This window comes from Podarcis raffonei, chromosome 4 (genome assembly GCF_027172205.1).
Source record: "Podarcis raffonei isolate rPodRaf1 chromosome 4, rPodRaf1.pri, whole genome shotgun sequence".
Classification (NCBI taxonomy): domain Eukaryota; kingdom Metazoa; phylum Chordata; class Lepidosauria; order Squamata; family Lacertidae; genus Podarcis; species Podarcis raffonei.
Genome location: NC_070605.1, coordinates 30,076,866 through 30,102,010, shown reverse-complemented (window position 1 = coordinate 30,102,010; position 25,145 = coordinate 30,076,866). Strand labels below are relative to the sequence as shown.

Below are 25,145 nucleotides of genomic sequence, written 5' to 3'. Positions count from 1 at the left end.
TATCTTTACACTATCTGTCAGTAAATGACCACAGAATGCTAGGAGCATACTTCTAAACTACAAGTTAGTAGAACTGTTATTCAGAAAATTAATGAAAATCATGTTTTAAACATTTATGACATAGAAAATAAATGGATCAGATAGACAAGTTAATAATAATCAATTCACTACAATTGTGCAAACTGAGATGCTGCTGATTCATAGTTTTAGACACCAAAAAGTACTACTAGTTATTGATTTTTCTCAAGTGATTTATCAATAAGCAACTTGCCTCTTGAAATGAACAGTCTGGGAAGAAATTTAGGAGCTAAAATTGAAACAGAAAATTATGAAATATTTATTATTATGAAATAAGGCGATGAAATACAAAGGTTTTTTTTATATATATAAAGTTGACTTCAGTTCATTAGGTGGCTACATTATTGTTGTTCTTAAAACCTTAAGAACATTTATCAGATTTTAAACACTATTTAACCATAATAAGATTTCAGCCACACATGATTCTAACACTAAAGAAAATGAAAGCATTCCTATGTACTTTAGTTTTACACAAAAAGTAGTCAAGCTGTGAAACTTGAAAATGACCAGAAAGCTCAGTGTACATGTGCTCTAGAGGTATGGCCCTTCTCTTTTCTTGTGCCAAATGCAGAGTAGCATCATGGGAGCCTCTGAGTTAGGCAACAACAGCACAAACTGTAAGGCTTCACCATAGGTATGGGTAAAAGGTATCTGCACATAATCAGTAATTGTTGGGCAGGAAGGAAAAAGAGGTAGCTGCAATGGCTGTGCAGGGAGAAAGGACAGTAGCAAGGCCTGCGAAAATAGTAGGTAGGAATGAGAACCCCAGTGGCACAGATGTGGAGGAAACGATGGTAAGATAAGCAGGAGAGATAGATGAGAAATTGATTAGAAGTACAGGCTGGGTGTTTTGTGGCATTTACCCAAATGAAGGTTTTTGGAAACTTTGGCTCTCTGTTTTACATAACGTCATGAATTATGCTACTGCTGTATTCATTGAAATAGGACCGAGACTTCAGTTAAATTAAATGAAACCAATATATGTAGATTTTGCATTAGTTAGGAATGCTAATTTGTGTATTCTTCTATCACATCAGTTTTCTTCAGAACAACAAGTGGGCATTTCTTAACAAGTGTGTGTGTGTGTGTGTGTGTGTGTGTGTGTGTGTGTGTAACACATCATGTTGAATAACCCCAATCCCTCACTACAATTTCAAAAGTGACAAAAAGTAATTTTACACAGTATTTCCTGGAATAATGAAATTTTGCATGAACAAATATTGTTCCATCTGTGCTACAATAAGCTACTTTGTTATTCCATATCATATTAAACTGTCAGAACAACCCTGAAAATGTGAAGTCATTTTTCACACTTACTTCACAGAATGTGCATAGTTCCCCCCTCGCCCCTGCAGCACACCCACCAGAATTCACAAGACTAAAACCTGTCTGCTGTAAAACATAGGTACAAAGGTTTTCCCTTTGAATCTGAAGCCTAGCTGAAAGTTTCCTTTTGATCTCTAACAACTGCCAAGTACCTTCTGCTTCCTTCAGCCTATTGAACTGTGGGAGAAAATGTGAGTTAACCTAAAACTTGTCTAGATTAACTGGTATGGGGAAATGGGAAGGAGTAATTACACTGAATGCAAGACAGATGACAGAGTAGTATGGGGTATCTGTTAAACCATACTTTTCTCCAGGAAGAGATTCCCCACCACTTCTCATTTCAAGTGTTGAAGCTACCATTAACGCCCCAGAATTAACTGCTTTTATGTTAAGAGGATCTGAATAACATTTATTTTATCATTTTATTTATGTTAGGACCAATTGCTGGGCTGGACTCTGGTTACAACTGCATTTGTGAACAAATGATACTTATTATTTACCAAAACATGCTTAGTCTGAAGCCCTGGAAAATGTTGTCTGATCTATATATACAGCAGATTGCTATGAGCCTGTAACTCCCTTCACTGGCAGTGACCTGGTCTGCATCTCACATTAAACCATAGTTAAAATAAAGTATGATTTAAGGCAAACAAGCAGTGCGATGGTGCACGCCAGTGAAATCATAGGTGTTATATGCTTGTCCTGGTCTTGCTATGCTGTCAGGAAACAAGCCATGATCTGGCTTGTCTTGTCATTCAAACCCAGGCATGGGGTTTGTTTTCTAATCTTGTAATCCAAATGGGGAAAGTTTTGAAAATCACCCTCCGCTGCCTGAATAAAATGTTCACATGGGTGGGAATACTTCTAAACATAACTGGTCAGGCTGATACATCTTATTTTCCCTTTTGTTACATTTTCACAATAAAAATCCTTTAATATGTCTAATTTACTGCACTCAAAATATACTTTCTAAAACATAGATCAATCTTTTTTTATCAGTGTATTATGACAGATGGCGTGATTGATTTGGACATGAGTCACCCAGGTTCATCAGATCTTTGACTAACCAGTATTTTATGAAGTTGTGAGGATAAATTAGATGAAAACAGTGGGGAACTTCTGCAATCTGTACCAAGCATTTCCAAAACAGCAAGGCTCACTATCTCACACAAATGCCAATACCAGACACAGTTGGCAAAGTTTAGAAAACCAGTTCAATTTTATATAATTTATTTACATCAAACTTTTTTAAAAAAAGATTTTTACCTGCAAGATTGTCAATCTCCTTCTCTTGGAGCAAGCTGACAGCATCATCATCTCCTTCCAGCATGAGCTCAGTTTCAGCATTCTGATTGACAACAGCTTGGCTTCGGAAGGTTTTCTTTGACTTCACGACATCTTCCTCAGTGCCTATAAAAAAAGGTTACAAACATTTTAGAATTCTGTTAGGTCTTTAGATCAGTCTCAACAACCTGTTTTCCAATACAAAGCAAATTAGGCTTGCCATATGTCAGGAAAATTCCTGACATGCCCTGGTTTTCGGATGTATGGCAATGCGATGGAAAAAGCAGTGAAAACAGCTCCAAAAGGTTCCCCCCCAAAAGCTCAACAATTTTGGGGTCTTCCTAAAAAAAGCTAAACAAGAACTTTGAGTGTCAGGGATTTTACTTTTTGAAATATGGCAACCCTAAACAGATGGAATCTATCCACTGATACAAATATCAATTATCAAAAATACACTTCAAAACAGCCTTTCAATAACTTTTAATGCATGGGGATGTGTGCTCTTAGAGAACAAAGGCATGGTAGTAAACTTCAAAACAGAAGGCTGGGCTCCAACTTGTTTTTAACTAGCTTGTCATTGCTGGCAGTAATCCTCTCACATCAATCTGACAATGCATTGTAGCAGAAAGGTACTGTACTAGACGCGCAGGTGAATGTGGCAAATGTGCTGATTAATGATGTAGACAAATCTTTCTGAAATCAGTTTTGTTTTACAATATTAAACATACATTTATCTGAAAGACATATAAAACTAGCCTGCTTTGGTTTGATAGAAGCTTGTTGGCTTGGCTGTTCTTTAAATTTATCACTCAGTTGAGTATACCTCAGTTTGCCACAATATACCAGGCATTTATCTAAATGAAAGTGTAGGAGACCGAAAGTTGCCCTTCAATCACTGTATCCTTTATGAATTAGAGTTCCATTTATCAAAATTACAGAAAGAAGAGGTAATGTCTCAGAAGGCTGTCTCATTACAAGGCTTATAAACACTGCCCTTACAAAGAAGTGGTTTAACACCTAACAAATCAAGAATTGATTGGGAATAGAATTTATTTGAGATAATCTATCTTCGGAAGACATGCCGTACTGAGTGCACTTCTTGGCCTCAGTACCCATTAATCAAGAAATTAACAAGCAAGTTCCACAGACCACCAGACTTCCTTGGATTCTGAAGTACGAAATATGTTAAAAACAGATCTGTCACAGATGTTCTAATTGCATACTCCTGAAGGTTTTTTGTTTCCTTAAAGGATCTCAAAAGAAAAGATACAAGCTGATTATTTCTAATTTCTCTATAGAAGTGCACTGGCAAGGTTGCAAATATGCATTTGGAATCAAACTGTACTTAGTATTGTTAGCATTTCTAAAATATAATAAAAATAATTTTATTTATTCTAAAATAGCACAAATACCAGGGAAACATCTAGACAGTGCAATCTATCAAGGACCGGGGAGCTGCAGAGTGGCAGATTCCAAAGCCCAGTCAGCTGCAGAAGAGGTGTGTGAGTGAGAGAGGGAATCTTTCCTTTTTTGCTGCACCATCTGGGGTCCTCAGGAGATTTGTGGAGCTTTGGATCTCATACACACAAAGGCTCTGCCATTCCGCCCTGACATGCCACATTTGAGGGCTTCATCAGTGGGGTCTTCTATCAGCAGTGGGAGAAGAAGTGTCAGTAGCTTTCTGTCTGCTGGGCATTGCTTGGTTCTTCTGCCATGGCAGAGTCCTGCCCTGCTAGTGAAGAGGGCCCTATGTATCATCCTAAACTCATTCTAAAGACATTACCATTGTGGGGTCAGGACAGCAACTTAAGTATGCTTATTTAACATGTTTCATAAGAGGTAAAAATATGAAAGCAGTTTTAAAATCTCTTCCTTTTAGCTTTTACAAGCTGCCAGCTTCGAGAAAGATAGTATCTGAAGATTAGGAAGCTACAAGAAAAGATCCAGGAAAATGGCTAAGAATGTTTTTCTTGATTATCCTGGATTTTTTTGTCCTTTCACTATGATTCGTAAGACAAGGTGACGATCCAGAATGCAACCCTGTTGATAGTATGAAAATCCAGTCTCTAGGTTATATCACAAAGTGCTTTTGCGAGTATCCTTTGTTTCAAAAGCTGCTATGAGAAACAGGAGTTATTGTTTGAGGGACACAAGCACTGAAGTCCCTTAGACCTGTAGACCGAGTTGTGTGGGTCTTTGGATCCAGACCATGGGCTACAAGCTAACGAGGTATCTTTTGGACACATAAGTGACAATGCACAAACTGGGGTCGGTCCCCCCCGTTTCCTTACTTAAGGGTATGCCCCACTGCATGCAACAGGACTTACTCCTGAATTGGCATGGTTAAATTTGCACTGCAAGGACTATGCAAAAGAGGAGAAAAGCAGGTCCCTCATACTGATTTTTACTCTCTGTTTGGTTCACCTAAATGATTACAGATGCCAGGTTCCTTGCAGTTTATTCTAGCCTTAAAACTTTGACCTGTGTACCTGTATTTAGGACCTTACGTAAGGACACTGGTTTCCTGTTTGAAACCTGAACTGGATAAAAATCTACAAATCACTTTCGCTAGTATATTGACAAGTAAGTATATGGGCCTAGTGCAGAATAAAGCACCTCTGGGTTTGTTTGTTTTGGTTGTAAGTGCATAATTTAAATGGTTGAAACAATAAATGTTTTCCTAAGATGCTTACATCTGACAGAGCATTTGTGATGCTACCAAAACCACAATTAAAAATGAAGGATGGTATTCAGCTAAGTTTTACTCAAACTAGACCTATTGAAATTAATGAACATCACTAAGCTAGGTCTACTCTGAGTAGAATCTAGCTAAAAGTTCTATGGCATGATAAAGGAATTGGAATTTACTAGTCTGTTGTTTTACTAACATTTTATTTGCGGAAAACCACTAAGTAAATAACCACAGAAGAAACAAATGTTGAAATCTTGAATAAAAGAAATAGAAATAAAGGATGGGAAATATCATTCTACACTATAACTCAGAATATGTCTGCGGAAATGAGAAAAATAAAGGACAAATATACGAGGTGTGCTGCAAACCATGTTAGACTTAAACATATCATTTTTTCTAGGATATATTAAGCAGGGTTCAGTATCATTAGTCTTCTGCAAAACATGACTGAGATAATATTCCCCCAAAAAAGTTTTTATTAAATAGGTTGGCCACACTCTTGATCCGAGACTAAATTTTACCTATGACAAGTGGATCCCACAGTTCTTCATACCAATTTCTAATTTTGGAGGTATTGATACATTTCTATGCCTTTGCTGTCTGAAATTTAGCTGCAGTAAGTAACTGGGTAACTGAGTCAATGAATTATCTCTGAAACAAAGACACTGAAGAGCCCTATCCATGGATCAAAAAGAATGGTATATCACTTTTGATATGATCCAGAATCTCCCTTCAGAATTTTAATAGTTTAGGGCATTTTTGGACTATAAGAGATACGTTCAAACCTGACCACAGCCCTATCAAGGCAAATTTGAACAACTCTAATGTAAATGGCTCAGTCTGCTCGGTGGGAGATACCATCTAGTAAATAACATATAGGTGGCCTCCTTTGTGTTTAGTAAGGGAAATGTGAGCACCACTCTTTTCTTTTTAAAGGGTGTATGAAATTGCAGCTAAGAGTTTAAAAGTTTAATCCTTCTCACTGAAACACAAATTCTACTCAAGGAATCACCTGAGACCAGTATATATTATGAGCAGATAGACCAAGGTACAGACCTGCATTAATCCAGATTCCATCAAATCAAAGGGAATGGGGCCTCTGATTCAGTGGAATAAGGAGTGCACTCATTATAAAGAATATTTTCTCTCTTTAAAGTACAATGAAACAGCAAGAAGCATGAAATATAATGACAGAGAGCCTTTTGAAAACGGTATTTGGCATGTCAACATTTATTTTGATAACATCCATATTTTCCTCTCAAATTTCATTTAAACTTGTAAATTCTCATTTGGATTCTTCAGGTCACAGCTGGTACTAGGTATGCAAGCTAAGCTTCAAAGATAACCTGCTGTGTCCATGCTTACAAGAAGTCAGTTCAAGGCTACTTGAATAAATGTAGACTCATAACGTGGCTGATTTCAGACATGGGTAGACTTTCTGAGAAGCAGAAGCAAAAAAAAATACAAATACAAATACAAAATTCAAACCAAGCACGTAACTCAGTTCAAACAAACCACTCAACATCATCACTCATTAACATCCATTCAACTTTTAAGGTCACTAATTTCATTTTAAAAATAGAGTGGAAATAAAAGTAAAGTTTGCTTAGAGGCCATGATACAAGCCAAGGGAGAGTCCTGCATCTTTCAGAGTTCATTCCACAGCTTACTTCAGTGAATTATAGATAAGGCAATTTATGCAGAGAGTTCTCTTTCATCTTTGAAGAGGGCTGGCAGAATGGAAAGTTAACTCATTTTAGTGTTACCTAAATGTACTGACAGGAAATTCTAATGTTTCCAAACATCTGGAAATCAGCTTCATGGGATGGTGATTTCTTTTCTTAAAGAATGCCTTTTCATATACCGTCTTTTACAGCTTTATGTGGCTCCTAAAAGAGTGTTTTGACATAACTAAAGTCTGTCTGCTTCACAATAAAATGCTGCATTTAATTTAAAAAATCTTTTACAGAATAAAGATGTTTTTGTGACGTTCTACTCTCTTGGACACTTATACGACGTTTCTTATTTCTTATTAAAGTATCTCAGCCTGTGTTGCTTTTTAGCATAACGTCCCTGTTTCAGTTTATAGTCAAGGGTACTAATGAATTGACTCTTAAGAGATAACACATTTCATTACCTGAGGTATTTGCGACTCTGTGGCGCAATGGGTAGCGCATTGGACTTCATTACCTGGGGTATGAAATGAGAGCAAGAAAACGTACACATTTGGCATGTCTTCCTTGTTTAATATTGTAAAAGTAAAACTGTGTCAGGCGGTAAACAATTAAAAAGATGCAATCATGAGACTGCAAAGTCCCAGCAGGCACTAACTTGCAGATCTCAGGGCTCAGGGCACTAACTTGCAGCAGGGCTCAGGGCAACGTTTTGGAAGAATCAGGGCAGGTCACAAACCAAGAAACTGCTGGACTGGTTATTGCTGTATAGCACCTCCCTAATAATGGCCAGAAGGTGCACTGCAGTGTGTAAGCCCAGTTGAGAATCCTGGTTTGGTTTGGCTTCCAGTCTGAGCAAATGAAGAAGAAGAAGAAGAAGAAGAGTTTGGATTTGATATCCCGCTTTATCACTATCGTAAAGGAGTCTCAAAGTGGCTAGCAATCTCCTTTTCCCTTCCTTCTCCACAAGAAACACTCTGTGAGGTGAGTGAGGCTGAAAGACTTCAGAGAATTGTGACCAGCCTAAGGTTACCCAGCAGCTGCATGTGGAGGAGCGGGGAAGCGAACCCAGTTCACCAGATTATGAGTCCACTGCTCTTAACCACTACACCACACTGGCTCTAAGCTAGTGTAGTAGCTGTACAGACTTCCCAAAACTTATGTTTTGTTGCTTGAATATCGGCTTTGCCTCACCTCACCAGAGGCCTACTTGAATCTTGCCTACCATTTTGTCTTGCTGAAAGTCTTACCTGAATGTTTACTGAACTACTGGAACAGGTTCATAGTCTCCTAGATCTATCACTAACTCTAGAAACTTCAGTGGCTAGGAGTGCCTTTTACCAGCTTTGGCTAGGATAGCCTGACGAATGCCATCCATTTGCTGGTAACCTCCAAATTAGATTACCATAATGTGCTCTGAGTGAGACAGCCCTTGAGGCTGACTCAGAAGCTGCAGTTGGTGCAAAACGTAGTGGTTTGACTATTCACTGCAGTAGAATATTGCCACCATTATCAGTTGCTAACTGCATTGGATTTGAAATTCAAATTATATATATATAATTAACTGTTTTTATACAGGTGTTTTTTTTAATTGTTTGCATATATGTAACTGTTTTAAATATACTTTTAATTTATTGTGAAATTATGTCAAGATATTCATAGGAAGCGATAATAAAATAAAGTATAATAGTAATAATAATTCATACAGGAATTATGCCCATAAGCATAAGATCCCTCAACAGAATCTCTTCATCTCTTAATGAATTGTTAAGAATTCCATAATTTTCCACAGTTGAAAAAGAATTAAAAAAAAAAAAACCAACAGAAAACCAACTAGGAAGAAAAGGATTAAGAGGAGAAATAGGAGGTAACCTATATTTGAAATAAAAAGAATGCAATTACTGGGCACTTAGATTTTCTAAGCTCTGTATAAAAATTAAACTACAGAGAGGCTATACGTACAATCTAAAGTTAAAAACAGATAGATTTAGAGCACAATCAACAATTCTAATAGTAAATATTTGATTCTACTAATTATGAGGAGAATTCATTTTTTGCCCTGCTTTCCAATAAACATGCCAAACACTGGTGGTTATTTTCATTTTGAGAGGTGTTGCACTTAAGAAAATTCAGTACTGTAATGGTGGAACAGAGCAATGACATCTGACCTTGTAAGCAACATTTGTCAATGAAAATCTCATAAGGGATATGTCCAGATAATTTAACCCATATTGTACATACCTTTCATTAGTTAACATAATGTCTTAAGTTGCAGACATTCATTATATAGCAAAGGCTAGCAAATAAGGAGGTGATTACTTGTGATTTAATGATCTTATATTACAAAATATTGAAAATGAGAAAATAATGACAAGTAGCAAAAACTACATTAATAATAATTATGCTTGAATACAGTTTAGAAAGAATAGTCATAACTGAGTTATTTTCCCAAATATAACAAATAGCTACTGCTCAGTAGCAAAGGACATCAAGGACACTTGCAAGAAAGAATTGGATCAATATTAACGTGATTTTCATTTCATGCTTCCCCAACTCCAGTAAGCTGACAATATACTCTGATTATGTGAACTGCCTGTGAGTAACATAGAAAAGGTTATTAGAGCAAGAGGTGGAAATGGAATGCACTTTTTATATTGACAGATTTGCTAATAGAGTGTACTGACTTTCAAAAGCCATGCAATGCGTTTTCACAATTTGCTTTTCCAAATACACCCTACCTACCTTCTAATACTAGTTCAAAAATACATTTTTAAAAGAAGACATATTTTATATTTATATAAAGGATAACTTTTATTGATAGGAAAGTTATTTATAAAATAGACCAAGAGAAAAAATGCAATTAAAAAAGCTAAAGATAAAGATAAAGATAAAGATAAATTTATTGTCATTGTCCATATATACACAGTATACACAACAACGAAAATCAAACACCCACCCAAAGACCGGGTTCACATACACATTTGCACGTATCTCCAACATTCTCATCCTATTCAGACATAATCTATAAAACATAACATAATCCAGAATATAACATAACCTATTTAAAGGCATAACATAACCTAAAACCTATCTCATTCCTTCCTACTTCCTGCTTGCTATTTCTTGCAACTGGCCCTAAGATCATTATTTAGTGCAATCAGAGCTCTTGGATAGAAACTATTCAGAAGGCGTGTGGTTCGTGTTTTCATTGTCCTATATCTTCTGCCCGAAGGCAACAGTTCAAAGAAGTTGTGAGCAGGATGGGTGGGATCACTCAGGATATTGTGTGACTTCTTCAAAGTGCGAGACGTGAAGATCTCATCCAGGGTTGGTAGTTGGAGCCCAATAACATTCTGGGCAATTTTAATTATTCTCTGTAAAGCTTTTTTATCCGTTTCAGAGCTGCTCCCATACCACGATAATACACTATAGGTTAAGACACTCTCAATGGTACTGTGATAATAGGACAGAAGTAGGTGCTGAGATAGATTCAGTCCCCTGAGCATTCTCAGGAAATACAACCTCCCCTGCACCTTCCTCACAACCATATTAATATTTGCAGTCCATGAGAGGTCCTCAGAGATATAAATGCCCAGGTATTTAAAACTACCAACCCTCTCCACCTCCTCGCCATTTATGTGCAATGGTAAAAATACACTTTTCTTTCTCCTAAAGTCAATTATGAGTTCTTTGGTTTTTTTGGTGTTAAGCATAAGATTGTTTTCTTTACACCATTGAATTAACCCCTGTACTTCTTTCCTATAAGCAGTCTCATTGTTCTCACTAATGAGCCCCACCACCGTTGTATCATCCGCAAATTTGATGATTGTGTTGGACTTATACAGTGGGGTGCAATCAAATGTGTACAGGGAATAGAGAAAGGGACTTAGCACACATCCCTGAGGGGCTCCTGTGCTTAACACTAGAGTAGAAGAATAGTGAGGTCCCATTCTCACTGTCTGCGGCCTATCAGTCAGGAAATTCCTTACCCACAGACAGATCTTCTGATGTATACCCAAGTTGGTCATTTTAAGAAATAACCTGTCTGGCAGAATTGTATTGAAGGCAGAACTGTAGTCCACAAACAACAGCCTTGCGTAGGTTCCCTGTCGTTCTAGATGACTCAGTACAGTATGGACAGCGATGGAAATAGCATCATCAGTAGATCTGTTTCTTCTGTATGCAAACTGGAACGGGTCTAGAGTGGATGGAAGACCAGCCTTAATATGATCTAGCACCAATCTCTCAAAACATTTCATAACGACAGATGTTAGAGCTATTGGTCTATAGTCATTGAGAGATACCACCACTGACTGCTTGGGGACTGGCACTATAATCGATGTCTTCAGGCAGGTAGGGACAGAACCCTGCAACAGGGATAGGTTAAAAATGTCCGTAAATACCCCAGCTAATTCTGCAGCGCAGTCCCTAATAACCCGTCCCGTGATTCCATCCGGTCCAGCTGCCTTCCTAATGTTAATGCTCCGAAAGGCACGTTGTACGTCAGAGGTCTGTAATAAAAATGGTTGTCTATCAGTAGTAGTTTCTGATGATGTGCTGGTAGCCAATGCTGTAGTGACGGTAGTTCCAGTTCCCACCTCAAAGCGACTAAAAAATTGATTCAGTTGATCAGCCAGGTGCGCACTGCTACTGGCCAGTTCGTTTTTAATATTTTGCCCTGTAATTTGTCGCAGGCCTTGCCATACTCGACGAGGGTCGGAGCTTTCAAAATGTTTTTCAATCCTCCGGCAGTACATAGCTTTGGCGTTCCTAATGCCCTTTTTCAATTTGGCTCTGGCTTCTCTATACTGTTGCACATCACCAGAGTGAAAAGCAGCATTTCTTGCCTTTAGCAGAAGATACACATCCCTGTTTAGCCAGGGCTTGTTGTTAGGGAACACCCGTATTTGTTTGATGGTAGTGACAACATCAATGCAGCTTTTAACGTAGAACAGTACTGTTGAAGCGTATGTGTCCACATTATTCTCCACAAAAAGCGACCACTCGGTGCTCCGAAAGCAATCTTGAAGTTGCTCAGATGCACCTACTGGCCACACTCGTATCTCTCTAGTTGATGGTCTGATTCTGCATACGAGAGGTCTATATGATGGTATCATAAGTAAAGATATGTGGTCTGACTGCCCCAAATTGGGCAAGGGCTTGGTCTTGTATCCATGCATGATGTTACTATATACTCGGTCCAGGGTATTTCCCCCCCTAGTGGGACAATCAACATACTGGTGGAACTTAGGAAGCACAGTCCTTAAATCGGCTCGATTAAAATCACCAGCAACCACAAATGCTCCATCCGGGTAGGCCCGCTGCTGTTTGCTAATAGCAGTTAGCAGGTGGCCCATAGCTGTAGTAGTGTTTGCATCGGGAGGTATATACACCGCTGTTATTATAACAACATTAAACTCACGTGGCAAATAAAAAGGGCGGCACTTCACCACTAGGTACTCCAAGTCAGGAGAGCAATGCGTGTCCATTTGTTTGATGTCCGAGCTCCAGTTGTTATTTATATAAACGCAAATTCCTCCTCCTCTGCTCTTCCCGGATTCAGCGGTTCTATCCGCTCTAATTACTGAGCGTCCTTCTAGCTGCAGAAGTCCCTGTGGAAAGGAGGGATCCAGCCACGTCTCTAAAAGGACCATAACACAGCAGTCCCGGATACTTTTCTGCCGAGAGGTAATAAGCTCCAACTCCTCTACCTTGTTAGGCAAGGATCTAAAATATGTTCTTGAATTTGCAATATGACTTGAACACTTGTAATGTGATTGTATACTATGGAAGTGCAAGATAATGTAAGAATACTCTTAAGAGAAGGTAGATAATTATTTTGAAATAGAATATAATAAAACTTGCCTTAGAGGTTACACATAAATGATAAGTATAGAATCTTCTAGTAGGGTTTTTGATTAAAATGTAACAAGCAAAAGCTAAACAAAACTAAGGTTCCAAACCTGATAAATAAACTGCCCCCCATCAATGCTTCTTGCCACTTGAGAATTAAATACAACTTGGGTTTCCTTCATTGAAAACAATGAAATTGTAGAATGAATCTGAAGGGTTGCTGCTAAGTCCAGGGAAGTAAAGGAATTCATTCACAGATTGGAGATCAAACCTCTGAACAGCTCCACATATAAATTTTGATTCTGTATTTAAATTGGCAGTCACAAGAGTATAAATGAGTATAAATGATTTTATCTTTAGAGGGGAAATTCTAAGAGTAGACCTGACTCACCACATAACAAAGCAAAAGTCTCCAAAGCAATTAAAAATATATATATCTCACAAAATGGTGGCACACATAGCTATCTTGTCAAAAGAAAAACCCAACAGGTACCTTATTACACCTGAACAGCAGCAGTCCGCATAAAAATCATAGCCATCAATTAATGAACATTTGGGGGCATTTCCCCACATTCATAGGACTGTGCTTGGAAAGTGCAATATTTTCACAAGAGAACAGCAACCTCAAAACAAGACACACCATGTATGGGAAATTATTAACAAATTGTGTACTGTACAAAAAAGGATGAACATGCAACAGTGCAATGAAATAAATTTTGAATAGCAAAGATGCAGGGTGAAAATGGAAAAGTTGATTGATAAATGAACCAAAAGCAGCAAAAAAAGAAAGAAAGAAAGAAAGAAAAAGGAAGAAAATCTGGGGAAGACAATGCTCCTTAAGTAAAACGGAATGGTTTACATGCCTGTCTTACATTGCTTCCTCTGAGATCATCACATTTAGACTGAAGAACAGAGAAGAGTTATTTGATGACATCTGGAAGCCCTTTACCACTGAATACACATTTTAAAAGAGCTCGTCACTGTAATATCTAGATTAGTATCTACATAATCTCTGTCCATGAAGTGGATGCCACTCCATAAAAGTTCCAGAAATATATTCTCATCTTGTACTTATATAGAAGTAAAAGCTCAGCATAAAAATGAACAAAGAATGTTATGCTACGTGCTATGCTTTGTGCACCGTTACATTTGAAAATATTATTTTCAAAAGACACCGAAAATGAAAGTAGCTTTTCCCCCTGGTAGGGGGGGAAAATGCATGATTCACTAGTAAGAAACCGTAGTACACATGCACAGATGGGAATGCTTAGCCATTTTAGAAGGAATGATTATCAAAGCAGTTATTTCCCCCCACTTTATCTTGTAGCATTCTTTTATGAACATTCCTAATTCAAATTGTAAGTCACAAGACTAAAAAGGCATGAGCAAATGATAAGCTGAAATCAAAGAGAGATTGCGACATTCTGTTTGCAATGGAAATCCATGTGTGCACAACCAATTTCTCTTCACAAATAGGAACATATGCATAGGATTCTGGGTGGTATAGATTTATGCTCCTTTAAACTAGGCACTAAATTCTATAGCTAAACGGCATGGATTCAGCTTGAAGCTGGTCATTCTTAGCCCCCCACCCCAAACAGATCCATACAACATATCAAGACAGTGCCATGCCCTATTCTTTGCTTCAAGCATCCATATCAACCATCTTTAATTCCCAGTGACTATCTGCTCCCATACATACATTCCCCCCACCCTTCTAGATCTTTGGGGAAAGCCCTGGTCTGCCACCACCTTTGGAAATTATGAGGAGTAGGACTTTTTCTGCTGTGACATCATAGCATAAATGACTTCGGTCATACATATATTAGGGGCCACCTTTTTTTCATCACCATTGTTGAGACAACTCAATAGTGCTTTCTTGATTATACACCATCCACATACCAAGTAAGGATATGTTCTTGGAAGCTGATCCACAGTTTATGAAACTCCTGTGCCAAAGTACATACCCGAGACCTTCATATATCCACAATTTACAACACAACCATCTGAGAGAATACACAGAATCACGAGCACTTATATCCATGTGGCAAGTAGAAATTAGTGAGCTTTCAGAAGGTCTTCTTGTATGAACATGGAATTTTGCTGCCACAAGTGATACATGATCAAGTAATTGTATTGAGCCAATCTGACGGTCATTGTCAGGAACCTCCTCACTTTCCAAAGTGGTATTTGTATTTAGTTCCTAAGGGGACTGGTGTGTGTGTGTGTGTGTGTGTGTGTGTGTGTGTGTGTGTGTGTTGTGGAGCAAATCTGGGGTTGGAGACCAAAAGCCAGATGTCTGTGGATAGCCCCACTGAGGATCAAGGGAGTCAGGTCTCTTTTCCATTTTGTACCTGCAGTGTTTCTCCTCTCACATACAATCTCAGTGCTAGAGGATGGAGCTGCTTCACACTGAATTAGCTTGCATCGGAACGGAAGAAATTAACACGGCGGGTTCCTTTGCTAAGTGCTAGTATCTGGAAGGCTCAGAAAAGGAAGCTTACAGATTGGAAGGCTCAAATCCAGTTTGGACTCAGGTCCAAGCCAAGCTCAGCTGAACTCTCACATAATCCCTATTGGCAAGGAAAATATACAAGCAGCTCTCTGCACAGTTCGCGGTCATTTTGACCTTGCTAGATTGCATAAACTGCTTAGAACACTAACAGTTGTACTGAAAACAAACCACTGTACTCTGGGGACTGTGTCATAATTTGCAACATTCTCTCTCTCTCTCTCTCTCTCACACACACACACACACAAAATGAAACAAAAGAGAATGAAATTTGATTTGGAAAAATTTAAAATATAATTTTACAGAAAAAAGAAAGTTCTCAATGATGAGCTCCTATCTTTGCATATAATTGTAAGAATTGTGATAAGAACTGCAGGTGACTGCTTCAGGTAGGCCGACAGCCCAGGGAATGGGTGTCCCAGGAAAGCAGCAGGGGTGGTGGGTGTCCTAGGCAAGCCACAAAGGAACAGTCAGAAATCTGGGAAAGTTCCCCAGCAACCACGCTGCCGCTGCATGCTTCACAACAAGGCCATTTTGGTTGCTGCAGCATTGGAGACCAAGGAGAAGGAAAACAGAAGCAGAGCAGGATGGTTGCTGGGGAGCTGCCCTGTCCAGTGGTGTGTCAGAGGCGTGGTTTGGCCGAGCTTTAAGGGGAGAGGGTGTGATCTGGCCTGGTGAGTGGGCAGGTCTTTGTGGCTGGCAGGTGGGTAGAGAGGAAGGAACTGGAAGCAGGTGGGGTGGAAAGGGGAAGGTCTAAGCTGCCCAATGCCAATCCTTTTAACCTATGGCTTCCTTCTGTGGCTGTGCCTGCAGCAGTGGGAAGGGGCTACATATGACCCCTCTCAAACTGAATATCAAGTTTTCTTCCAGCAAAAGATTAATTGGATGCATTTTACAAAGAATCAAAGATTCTTATTTTTTTTAATGGAATATATAGAATATATAGAAACTCGAGTCATCTAAGTAATCTTCATCACATTTTTGTGTGTTTCCGCTCACTAGTTAACAGCTGACGTTCTCCCCCCTGAACAGGTGCAAAAAGTCACAGACAATTTTTGCCATTCTCAAGACTTCCCTGTTCTTTGGTGACTGTGACTATCATATTGTTACTGTATCCAAGCATTCACTATCAATACCGATTTAAGTCGAGATTAGTTAGAGAGTGCTCTTTTATTCATCAAGGTCATATCTTGATGGCTGTGCAAGCTTAGATAAATCGGGTATTAAGCAGGCACATCTCCAAGGAACCTAGAAATTCTCTCATCTGCAGACCTCAGCATATCTTGTTATTTATTGCCAGAGAAATGACTGATTAATTTTGTCATCTTTGCTCTGTGTTTTTTGCTCGGCTGAAGCTGCCTGCCCTCGTCTGCAATGCCTGATCAGACCTATTTAAGCTGATGCCTTTGATCGTAGACACAGAGGAGCTTGCTGACTTAGGCTTTGACTAAACATTCCTTTGCTGCAATATTTATGCACAACCCCCCTAAATGATAACTGACAGTCAATGTAGATAACGAAAAACTACTAAGATGTTTCCCACTATTATATGGATACTCAAAGAGGCATTCATGGTACTACATTTAGAGGCAAGATTTAACAAACAACAACCCCCACAAAAAAGCGTTATGCGACTCATTACTCTCTCTGTCATTTTCCACTAAGAAGATATCCGAGGCGAGTAAACTACCTCCCTTTAAAACAAAAAACCCCCCAACATTTTATTTGTCTAATGTGATTTTCATTCTTAAAACTAAGAGTAATTTTGATACTATACCAGACAGCTATAAAAATTATCAAAATAACACTGATGAAAAATCCCTAATGAAAGTTAAGCCCCATGGAAAAAAAAATCTGTGCTTCTAGCGCTTTATTAATCACATTCCAGCACCAGAGGCTGAAAATACATCAAACTGCACCAAATCCTTTTCACATGACAACCTCATAAATTATTCAACTCATTAGTATCACCAAGAGGCATAAAAATAACATCAGTGTTAAGGATGTTTTCTTATAGGGTAAGGTCAACTAAAAGTTTTAATATTAAAATCCATAAGCACAAGCCTCAAAAAGTCCATCAAGGTAAAATCTATGGGATTTAATCTCACAGCAAGCTGTTTTAAATTCCTCTAGAAGGCTGTTGTTAATTTTGATACTGAAAGCTTCAGAAACATTTATGTTAGTACCGCGTAAGTGGCGACTTCCTTCTGTTGTGATCTGAAATATAACCAATAGTGACACCGCCAACATTTCTCCACATATGTGCCAGTCTTATTTTCTTCTTTATCTGAATACAATATTGCAAAAACAATATGAGGTTCTCTTAATTTTACTCGGCAAGGGCCTATTTTTTTGGGGGGGGGGAGTTTTCTATACCTCTTAATCCCATTTCCTTGTATACTCGCTTGCTGGGTGCTTGGCCCTAAACATGCTTGGCTGAAAATCTTGCTGCCCCTGCTTCACATGCACCCCTCAGTTTTAGACTGCTTGCTTCTAGGTACACGATTCAATCTGACACTACAGCTATGCCAATGTATATCCTATACAATGCCACAGTTGTGATCAATAGTCTTCACCCTGTACAGATCAGGATCTAATTTTAGCCCAAATACATTACTGCTTCTTTTCATTCCTCCCTGCTTCTTTCACCCTCTTATTTGGTTTTGTCTCATTATGCCCACTATCTTTCCGCTTTACTGTTTTTCCTCTTCTCTATAAAACACAAATAAAATAAAATGCCCAGTGTGACACAAGCCAGCTTTGAGATAGGGCTATATAGCTCAGTGGTAGAACACAAGCTGTACACACAATTAAAGCACTACAGTGGTACCTCTGGTTATGAACTTAATTCGTTCTGGAGGTCCATTCTTAACCTGAAACCGTTCTTAACCTGAGGTACCACTTTAGCTAATGGGGCATCCTGCTGCCGCCGTGCCGCCGGCACACGATTTCTGTTCTCATCCTGAGGTAAATTCTTAACCCGAGGTCCTACTTCCGGGTTAGCGAAGTCTGTAACCCGAGGTGTTTGTCACCCGAGGTGTCTGTAACCTGAGGTACCATTGTATTTGACAGTCACTGAGAATCCTCGGAGCGGTAGTTTGTCAAACCGTAGCTCTGTGAGGTCAGCACCCTTTAACAAAGTACAGTGCCCAGGATTCTCTGTGAGAGTTTAAGTAGAATAGTGCTATGTTATGAATGTGACTTCCAATTGCAATCCCTGATACCTCAAGGTAGGACTGGAAGGAGTGTCTGAAATTTCTGTAGAGTCCCTGCAAGTCTGGGCAGACCGGTGCCCTCCAGATGTGGAGGACTACAACTCCCATCAGCTCTCGTCAGCATGGTCAATGGTTAGGGATAATGGGAGCTATACTTTGCATCTTCTGAAGGATACCACATTGGTTGTCTCTGGTGTAGCCAATACCGATTCAGATGACCCTTGGTCTAAAGAAGTAGAAGGAAGCTTCCTATATTCCAGTAAGTAACTATATAATACTTAAGAGCTGGGCTTTTTGTTTTCCAGCTGGAGCTCAGCTCCGGCACCTTTCAGATAGAAGCCATTGTCATTCTAAGAGAACAAGGGAGAAGTTCATGGTGAGTTCTGACACCTATTTTTCTAGAAAAATAGCACTGCTTAAGAGTGTAGTATACAAAGTCCCAAAGATAGCATTATTTTACTAATTCAAACCAGGATTAAAAATAATGATTCACAGGTTCTGTATATACTTCATGAACATGAACACACACACACACACACACACACAGTTGCATCAAAGGGCTCTGAAATATCTACACAGAACAAATAATAGCATGGACCCGATCTGGTGGAATGCTCTGTCACAAGAGACTAGGGCCCTGCGGGACTTGACATCTTTCCGCAGGGCCAGCAAGACAGAGCTGTTCCACCAGGCCTTTGGCCAAGGCACAGTCTGACCCCCTCCTTTGGTAATCCTCAAAGACCTCTAGCCCAATGGTTGCCATTAATTTGATTTTGAACTGATTTTAAAATGAATTGATTTTAGAATGTTGTGTTACTTTTATTGTTGTTAGCCGCTCTGAGCCCGGCTTCGGCTGGGGGAGGGCGGGATATAAATAAAATATTATTATTATTATTATGGAGTGTGAAGTATAATTTTGAAGTGGAATACAGCAGCTTCAGCAAAACCTTTAGAATCTTAGTACATCTTAAAAACAAAATAAACTCCCAAAGCAAATTTCTAATGTTTGTGGTTATAGAGAACCTAATGGGTTGGTCATGAGGCACATGTATAAAATGTTTCCTAAGGTCCTACTTCATAGCACTGTTTAGTTGCTCACCTTGTGAGTTTTAAATATTTTTATATTATGGGGGAAAGCCCCTGGAAACTTTAATCAGAACTAATTACAGCGTGGAATCGCAAAACGTTTCTGAAAATGAACACTTTGCAAACTTGGAAATATTAAACCATAGCAAAGATTGATTAGAGTTCATTTCAATATCATTAAGCGGGGGGGGGATGTACACATGAAGAACATTCATTTATTTATTTGAGGTAGATAACTGATCCCCACAGACCAAATTTGGCCTATACATGGCTTCTTCTTGGCTGACATAGCAACTAACTGGCTGGCTTACCTCTCTCTGCTACATTGTTCTTTCTAGACAATGGTCTTATTATTATTCAATTCATTTCTATACTGCTTTATATTTTTCAGAAAAAAAGTCAAAGCGGTTTAGAGCACACTGAAGCATCAAATAAAACAAGCCAGAATAAAAGGATCAAACTGAGAAACAAAGACACACAACTTACAAAATTATTATTTTTTGCATCATCTTGCATCCTCATACCTGCTGCCCACTACTAGCCTGCGACACTGCTGTAGCTACGAGCAACTCCTTCACCAATGAGACATGCTAATAAATATCCTGCATTGGAACATACTGTTGACAATTCCCCCCCCCCTTTCCCACTCTACAATGTGATGTCGTTCCACTTTCTCATATATTTTCCCTTACTACTCCTGTCCAACAGGACACTCCTCTTTATAGTAACCTCAGATTGCTGTATCCAGTAAAGTGCTAGCAACCTTAACCATAACTGAGTAAAATCACTGCACCCAGAACCTCTCCTTTACCTGAACACAAAAGGGGTCATGTTTACAGCCATGTTCCTATTTAATAACATGTCAGCTCCTTCTCAGGGATAAGAAGGGCCTCGGAAAGTAGGAGCTCTAAACACTGAGTACCCTACAAAGCTTGTAGCTATGTGGATCTTTCATGCAAGGCCAAAAAGGTACTAAAGGGGAAAAGGGAGTAAAGTGGATTGTTCTCAGAAACATCTTACAAATAAAAATAAAGTTTTTTGAGAGAGCGGGTATGTTATAATGAGTACTGACCATATTCCACAGCAGCTTTGAGCAATGCATCAGAATGGGTGGAGCCAAAGGCGTTGCGAACAAACCGCCTCCGTCGACGCAGATCATCTTCCCAATAATCTAAGCGCCAGAAATCATGCAGTTGGCTAAGAAAATAATAACAACAATAATAAAAGATTAGTGTCTACTACACTGGGATACAGAGAAGGAGCAGCAGCTCAATAAAACATTTCCTTACTTTTTTCAGTGAGTACAAGGAAAATGTTACAACATATATTATTAAAGTGCAGTATTTGAGTACTTCTTTACTTTCATTGAAGCATTTAAGGATTCAACTTTCTCAAACCGCACTGCTTACTGCAAAAAAAAACATTAATCAGAGCAAGCCCATTAACAAATGCAGCATCAAATTACAAGTATTAATGACACAGCTTGCTTTCTTCTACAGTGTTTCTTTAAAAAAAAGATTGTAAATCATAGAATGGACCTAAGAGCAAATATTTTGAAATTTAATGATTATGGTCTCTTAGCAGACTAAACTTAAAAGTATAAAATATTGCCCACTTGAATTTTTGTGGAACTATGATTAAAATAATGTGCTGAAATATTCATTGAAATAATTCCCCATTGCCCCCAGCAACCTGAGAAAATTGCAATTTTATTCATTATTAATAACTCTGAATTAGAGCTGCAAAAAATTCCACCATGTGGTAATTGTCTAGGTAAATTATTATTCCAATACCAACAGAGTCCTTGGATGATTTTATAGCTCCCAGCTAAAACAAGTCATTAACAACCATGGCCATCATCATTTTACACTGCCTGTTTTGCATTCAGAACCAATATTAAAGTTTCACAGAATGATTCAGAAACCATTGTTAACCCATAACCTACCAAACGTGCAAATACATGCATTCATTTATATTAAATTTAGTTACTAAATATGGAAACAGTCAAGAATCTCAAAATTTGCAATATGGCACTGACAAAATGCTAACTATTATTATTTTATCTACAGGTTCCATGTCAATATGATGGGTGATCAGAACAAGATAGTGCTTAAACCTCTGACTTACTACATCAGCAAACCAGGGGTGGGGGGTTGGGAAGGAAACAAAACTAGTATTTGGCATGTACATTACATATTTACTGATATAGTAGAGTATGAATGGCACTAGAATGTACCTTAATCTTGGCTGTTTTATGCCTTCACAAATGCAAGTCTTTACACAAAATAAATACAATGTAAAAGAGGGGGGCAGGAAGACTGGAGAGCCACCACGATGGTTCATGCAGAATAAGTTTCAGTACTTATCCATCTTTAAATCACACCTACTTCTCTCAGAATTAGACTTTATAATGACAAAAAAAAAATGTTGTGAAAGTGGGAATGTGGGGTGGGAAGGCAGTTGCAAGGGATCATTAGCATGGGAGTGGATGGGTGCTTAACCCCTCCTGTGCCCATAGATTTGAAAGACACACACAGAGAGAGAGACAGACAGACAGATACCCTACAAGTAGGTTATACACTCAGTGGGCATAGAAGCCAGCCTCACATTCTCACACACCTCGCTCTCCCCACATATATAATCTTGAAAGTCAACTGGCACCCATGAACGCCACTGTAGGCTATGGGTAGGTTGGGATCACCTGATCTATCAACATCTATTTTTCCTACTGGACAGATTGCACAGGCAACTAGAAGTGAGGACATAAGTCCATGTTAAATATGATATGTACAATGGAAGACAGCAAATTATTCCTATGGCTATTCCTGTGGGTCCCCTATACAGGCAGCAAAAGTCTTACATGTGTCCAACTGACGGGCAACCATGCACGAGCACATTGCGGTGACCTGGAAGTGGCCAGAAAAGGGGACACAACAGGGGAGGGGGAATAACAGGGTAGAGTGGGCTTATGTGCGCTCCGCTGTCGTGGGTGGTGACCTGGAACACAACCCCCATGCAAATTGGGGGTTGCCTGTATAGACAAGATCCAGATCCAGCTTAACAGCTTTGTTATTAACACAGAGGATACCGGAGACACAACTCTTACTAAATTTTTAACTTTATACATATGTAATAAATTCCAAAACCCTCCATCCTTCCTCTGCAGGGCTGTGTTCACCTTCTTTCGTGCACTGGTATGCACACTTACAGAACTGCGTTTTAAGAAAGTGATAACCAATATAATTTGACCCCCAGTGGGGATGAAAATATTACTGCCATTGGCTGGTGCAAGTAAAGAGTTAGCCAATGAAAGCCACAGTATCTATTTGCAAGAAGGTCACTTCAATATGAAAGACACTAAGAAATTGTTAATGAAATGCAAAGATCAAGTCAAAATCTTTTCACAATTCTGTATGTTTTTTTAACCTGAAACAAAGATCTAACGAGCCTAATAGTTTCCTTTTAAAGAGAATCAAATTAGTAATTTGAAACATGTCTTGGTCCTTCATTGCTTATTACATTAGTGTATATAGTTACCTGTAAGCAATCAGATCAAGAAACCTGTTGTTGGCAGAAACTTTACTGGTGTTGACATGCAAGTGGGAAAATGGGAAGTCCCACTAAGAAAACGCCTATTCCGATCATTTGCCTTGAAAAAATGAATTATGGCATCTCATTTTTCAGAAACTTACATTGGAAAAAGCTAAATCTGTTGCCGATAAAGACGTATTTAGATAGATATATAGAACTGGTATCTCACAAAGGAACTATACCCGAAAGCAAGTAAGATATTTAACTGGACAACTGGTTCAACTAAGTCAGTCTGAAAACAGGCAAAACACAGATGTTTTCAAGGAAGGTGCAAGAAACTTTGTAGTTGACATTTATGGAATAAATGTCACGCCAGAGATAGGCTGCACTTAACCTCCATCAGTTAGCAGTTGTCTTATGCACTGAAGCATGAGGGTTTAATATTTTTTCAGAAAAAATATCCAGTCTTATCAAGGCAAATCTCATTGATACAAAACTTTAATTCTTACCATTCTCTTTGTTTCAATGATATGCTGAGATAGACTCAACGGGTTAATTACGTATATCGAAAATCTTTAAATTTGATGCCTTCCTTTTACATTTATTTTCTTCATTCACACAAATCATTACAAATGAGGACAGTTATTTTATATGTGACAGTAGCTGGATAATGTCAGTGTGCAGATTCTATGGGTCTGTAATAATGTTTAGTCCCCACTTAGAAATTTCAGCTTGTGTGTACTTATTGTGTAGAACATGACCCAAACAGTACTGGTGAAAGAATACCAGTGAAGTCCACTCTTCAAACACTTTGCCCAACGCTGTTTGCTTTTTCTTTACTGTTGCACAGCAAGCAGGAATGTCCATTTAGCAGCCTATATCACTATATAGCTGGGAGCATACTAATCCTATAGATATATTGTTTACATGGACATTTTCTATCATTTTTGTGCTTACAGTCGCCTATTGCCCAAGTGTCTACATCCAAAATGGTTGAAATGCTGTATCATATTTTGTAATACTTGTTAGAAAAGATAACCAGCTACTTATTCTGTCACTTGATCAGATCCTTCTGAAGTCCTTTATATTAGTATGATACACAAATTGTAATCCTCTGCACAGGTATATTGAGCCCAATGGGAATGACATCCAGTTATACATGTATAGGATCACAGCATATAATCACTCCAAAGTGTGGTACTTATGTGTATCTAAGCACCATTGCTTATTTGCAGAAATCTATTGTTAGACCGCATTTGGCTAGCTATTCACCTGTAGTTGTTGGAGGAGAAGACCTTTATATTAGTTCTAGCTTCCTATAATGTAGTTTACCTCTACAGTTTAAAGAAGAGAATGAAAAACAGCTGTACTTTAAAACATATTTCTTCTCTGATGTTATTACAACTAAAATTAATATCCATATACCTTTGGTAAAAATCTGATATCATGATGGATGATTGATCAACCTTTACTTCGGTTAACACTTGTAAGTATGATCACATGGATTAAGGCACAGCACTTTCAAGAAACTATCAAAATTCCACTGAAGTCAACAAAACACAGAGGTTAATTAGTTTCAGTAGAACTTGGATCAGGAAGCCATCAATTTTCTCCCATTCTGTTTAAATGTAGTCCAGCAATTTCAATCACTTTTCACACAAATCCATATTCCATAACACATGTGCACGCTTCTGTTATATTGTTCTGACTAAATAAAGGCACACTTTCAAGAAATAACTAAGGATTAGTCTCTCACACATACAAAAGCATACAGGGTAAAATATACTCTAAGATGAACTGTTTGTTTAGGTTAGCTGGTTTAATTTTTGAGGAATACTGTTGCTTTATAACACACTGTGAGGAAAAGTGATGAGAAAAAGCCACAGACTAATGAT

At 38.5% G+C, this 25,145-nt stretch overlaps 1 protein-coding gene across 6 annotated transcripts in view; it reads right to left on the bottom strand.

Annotated features, from left to right (window-relative positions):
• The window catches only part of NBEA (neurobeachin), a 359,299-nt gene that overhangs the window by 162,399 nt on the left and 171,755 nt on the right, over positions 1 to 25,145 (bottom strand). For 5 of the 6 annotated variants that reach the window (XM_053386039.1, XM_053386041.1, XM_053386040.1 and 2 more), the window contains 2 exons: positions 20,792 to 20,916; positions 2,671 to 2,814 (listed from right to left, as the gene is read on the bottom strand). In XM_053386039.1, the coding sequence (XP_053242014.1) occupies positions 2,671 to 2,814; positions 20,792 to 20,916 (269 nt within the window). Of the gene's footprint in view, positions 1 to 271; positions 308 to 2,670; positions 2,815 to 20,791; positions 20,917 to 25,145 lie in introns of all 6 variants that reach the window. The other variant, XM_053386038.1, reaches the window with a different exon arrangement.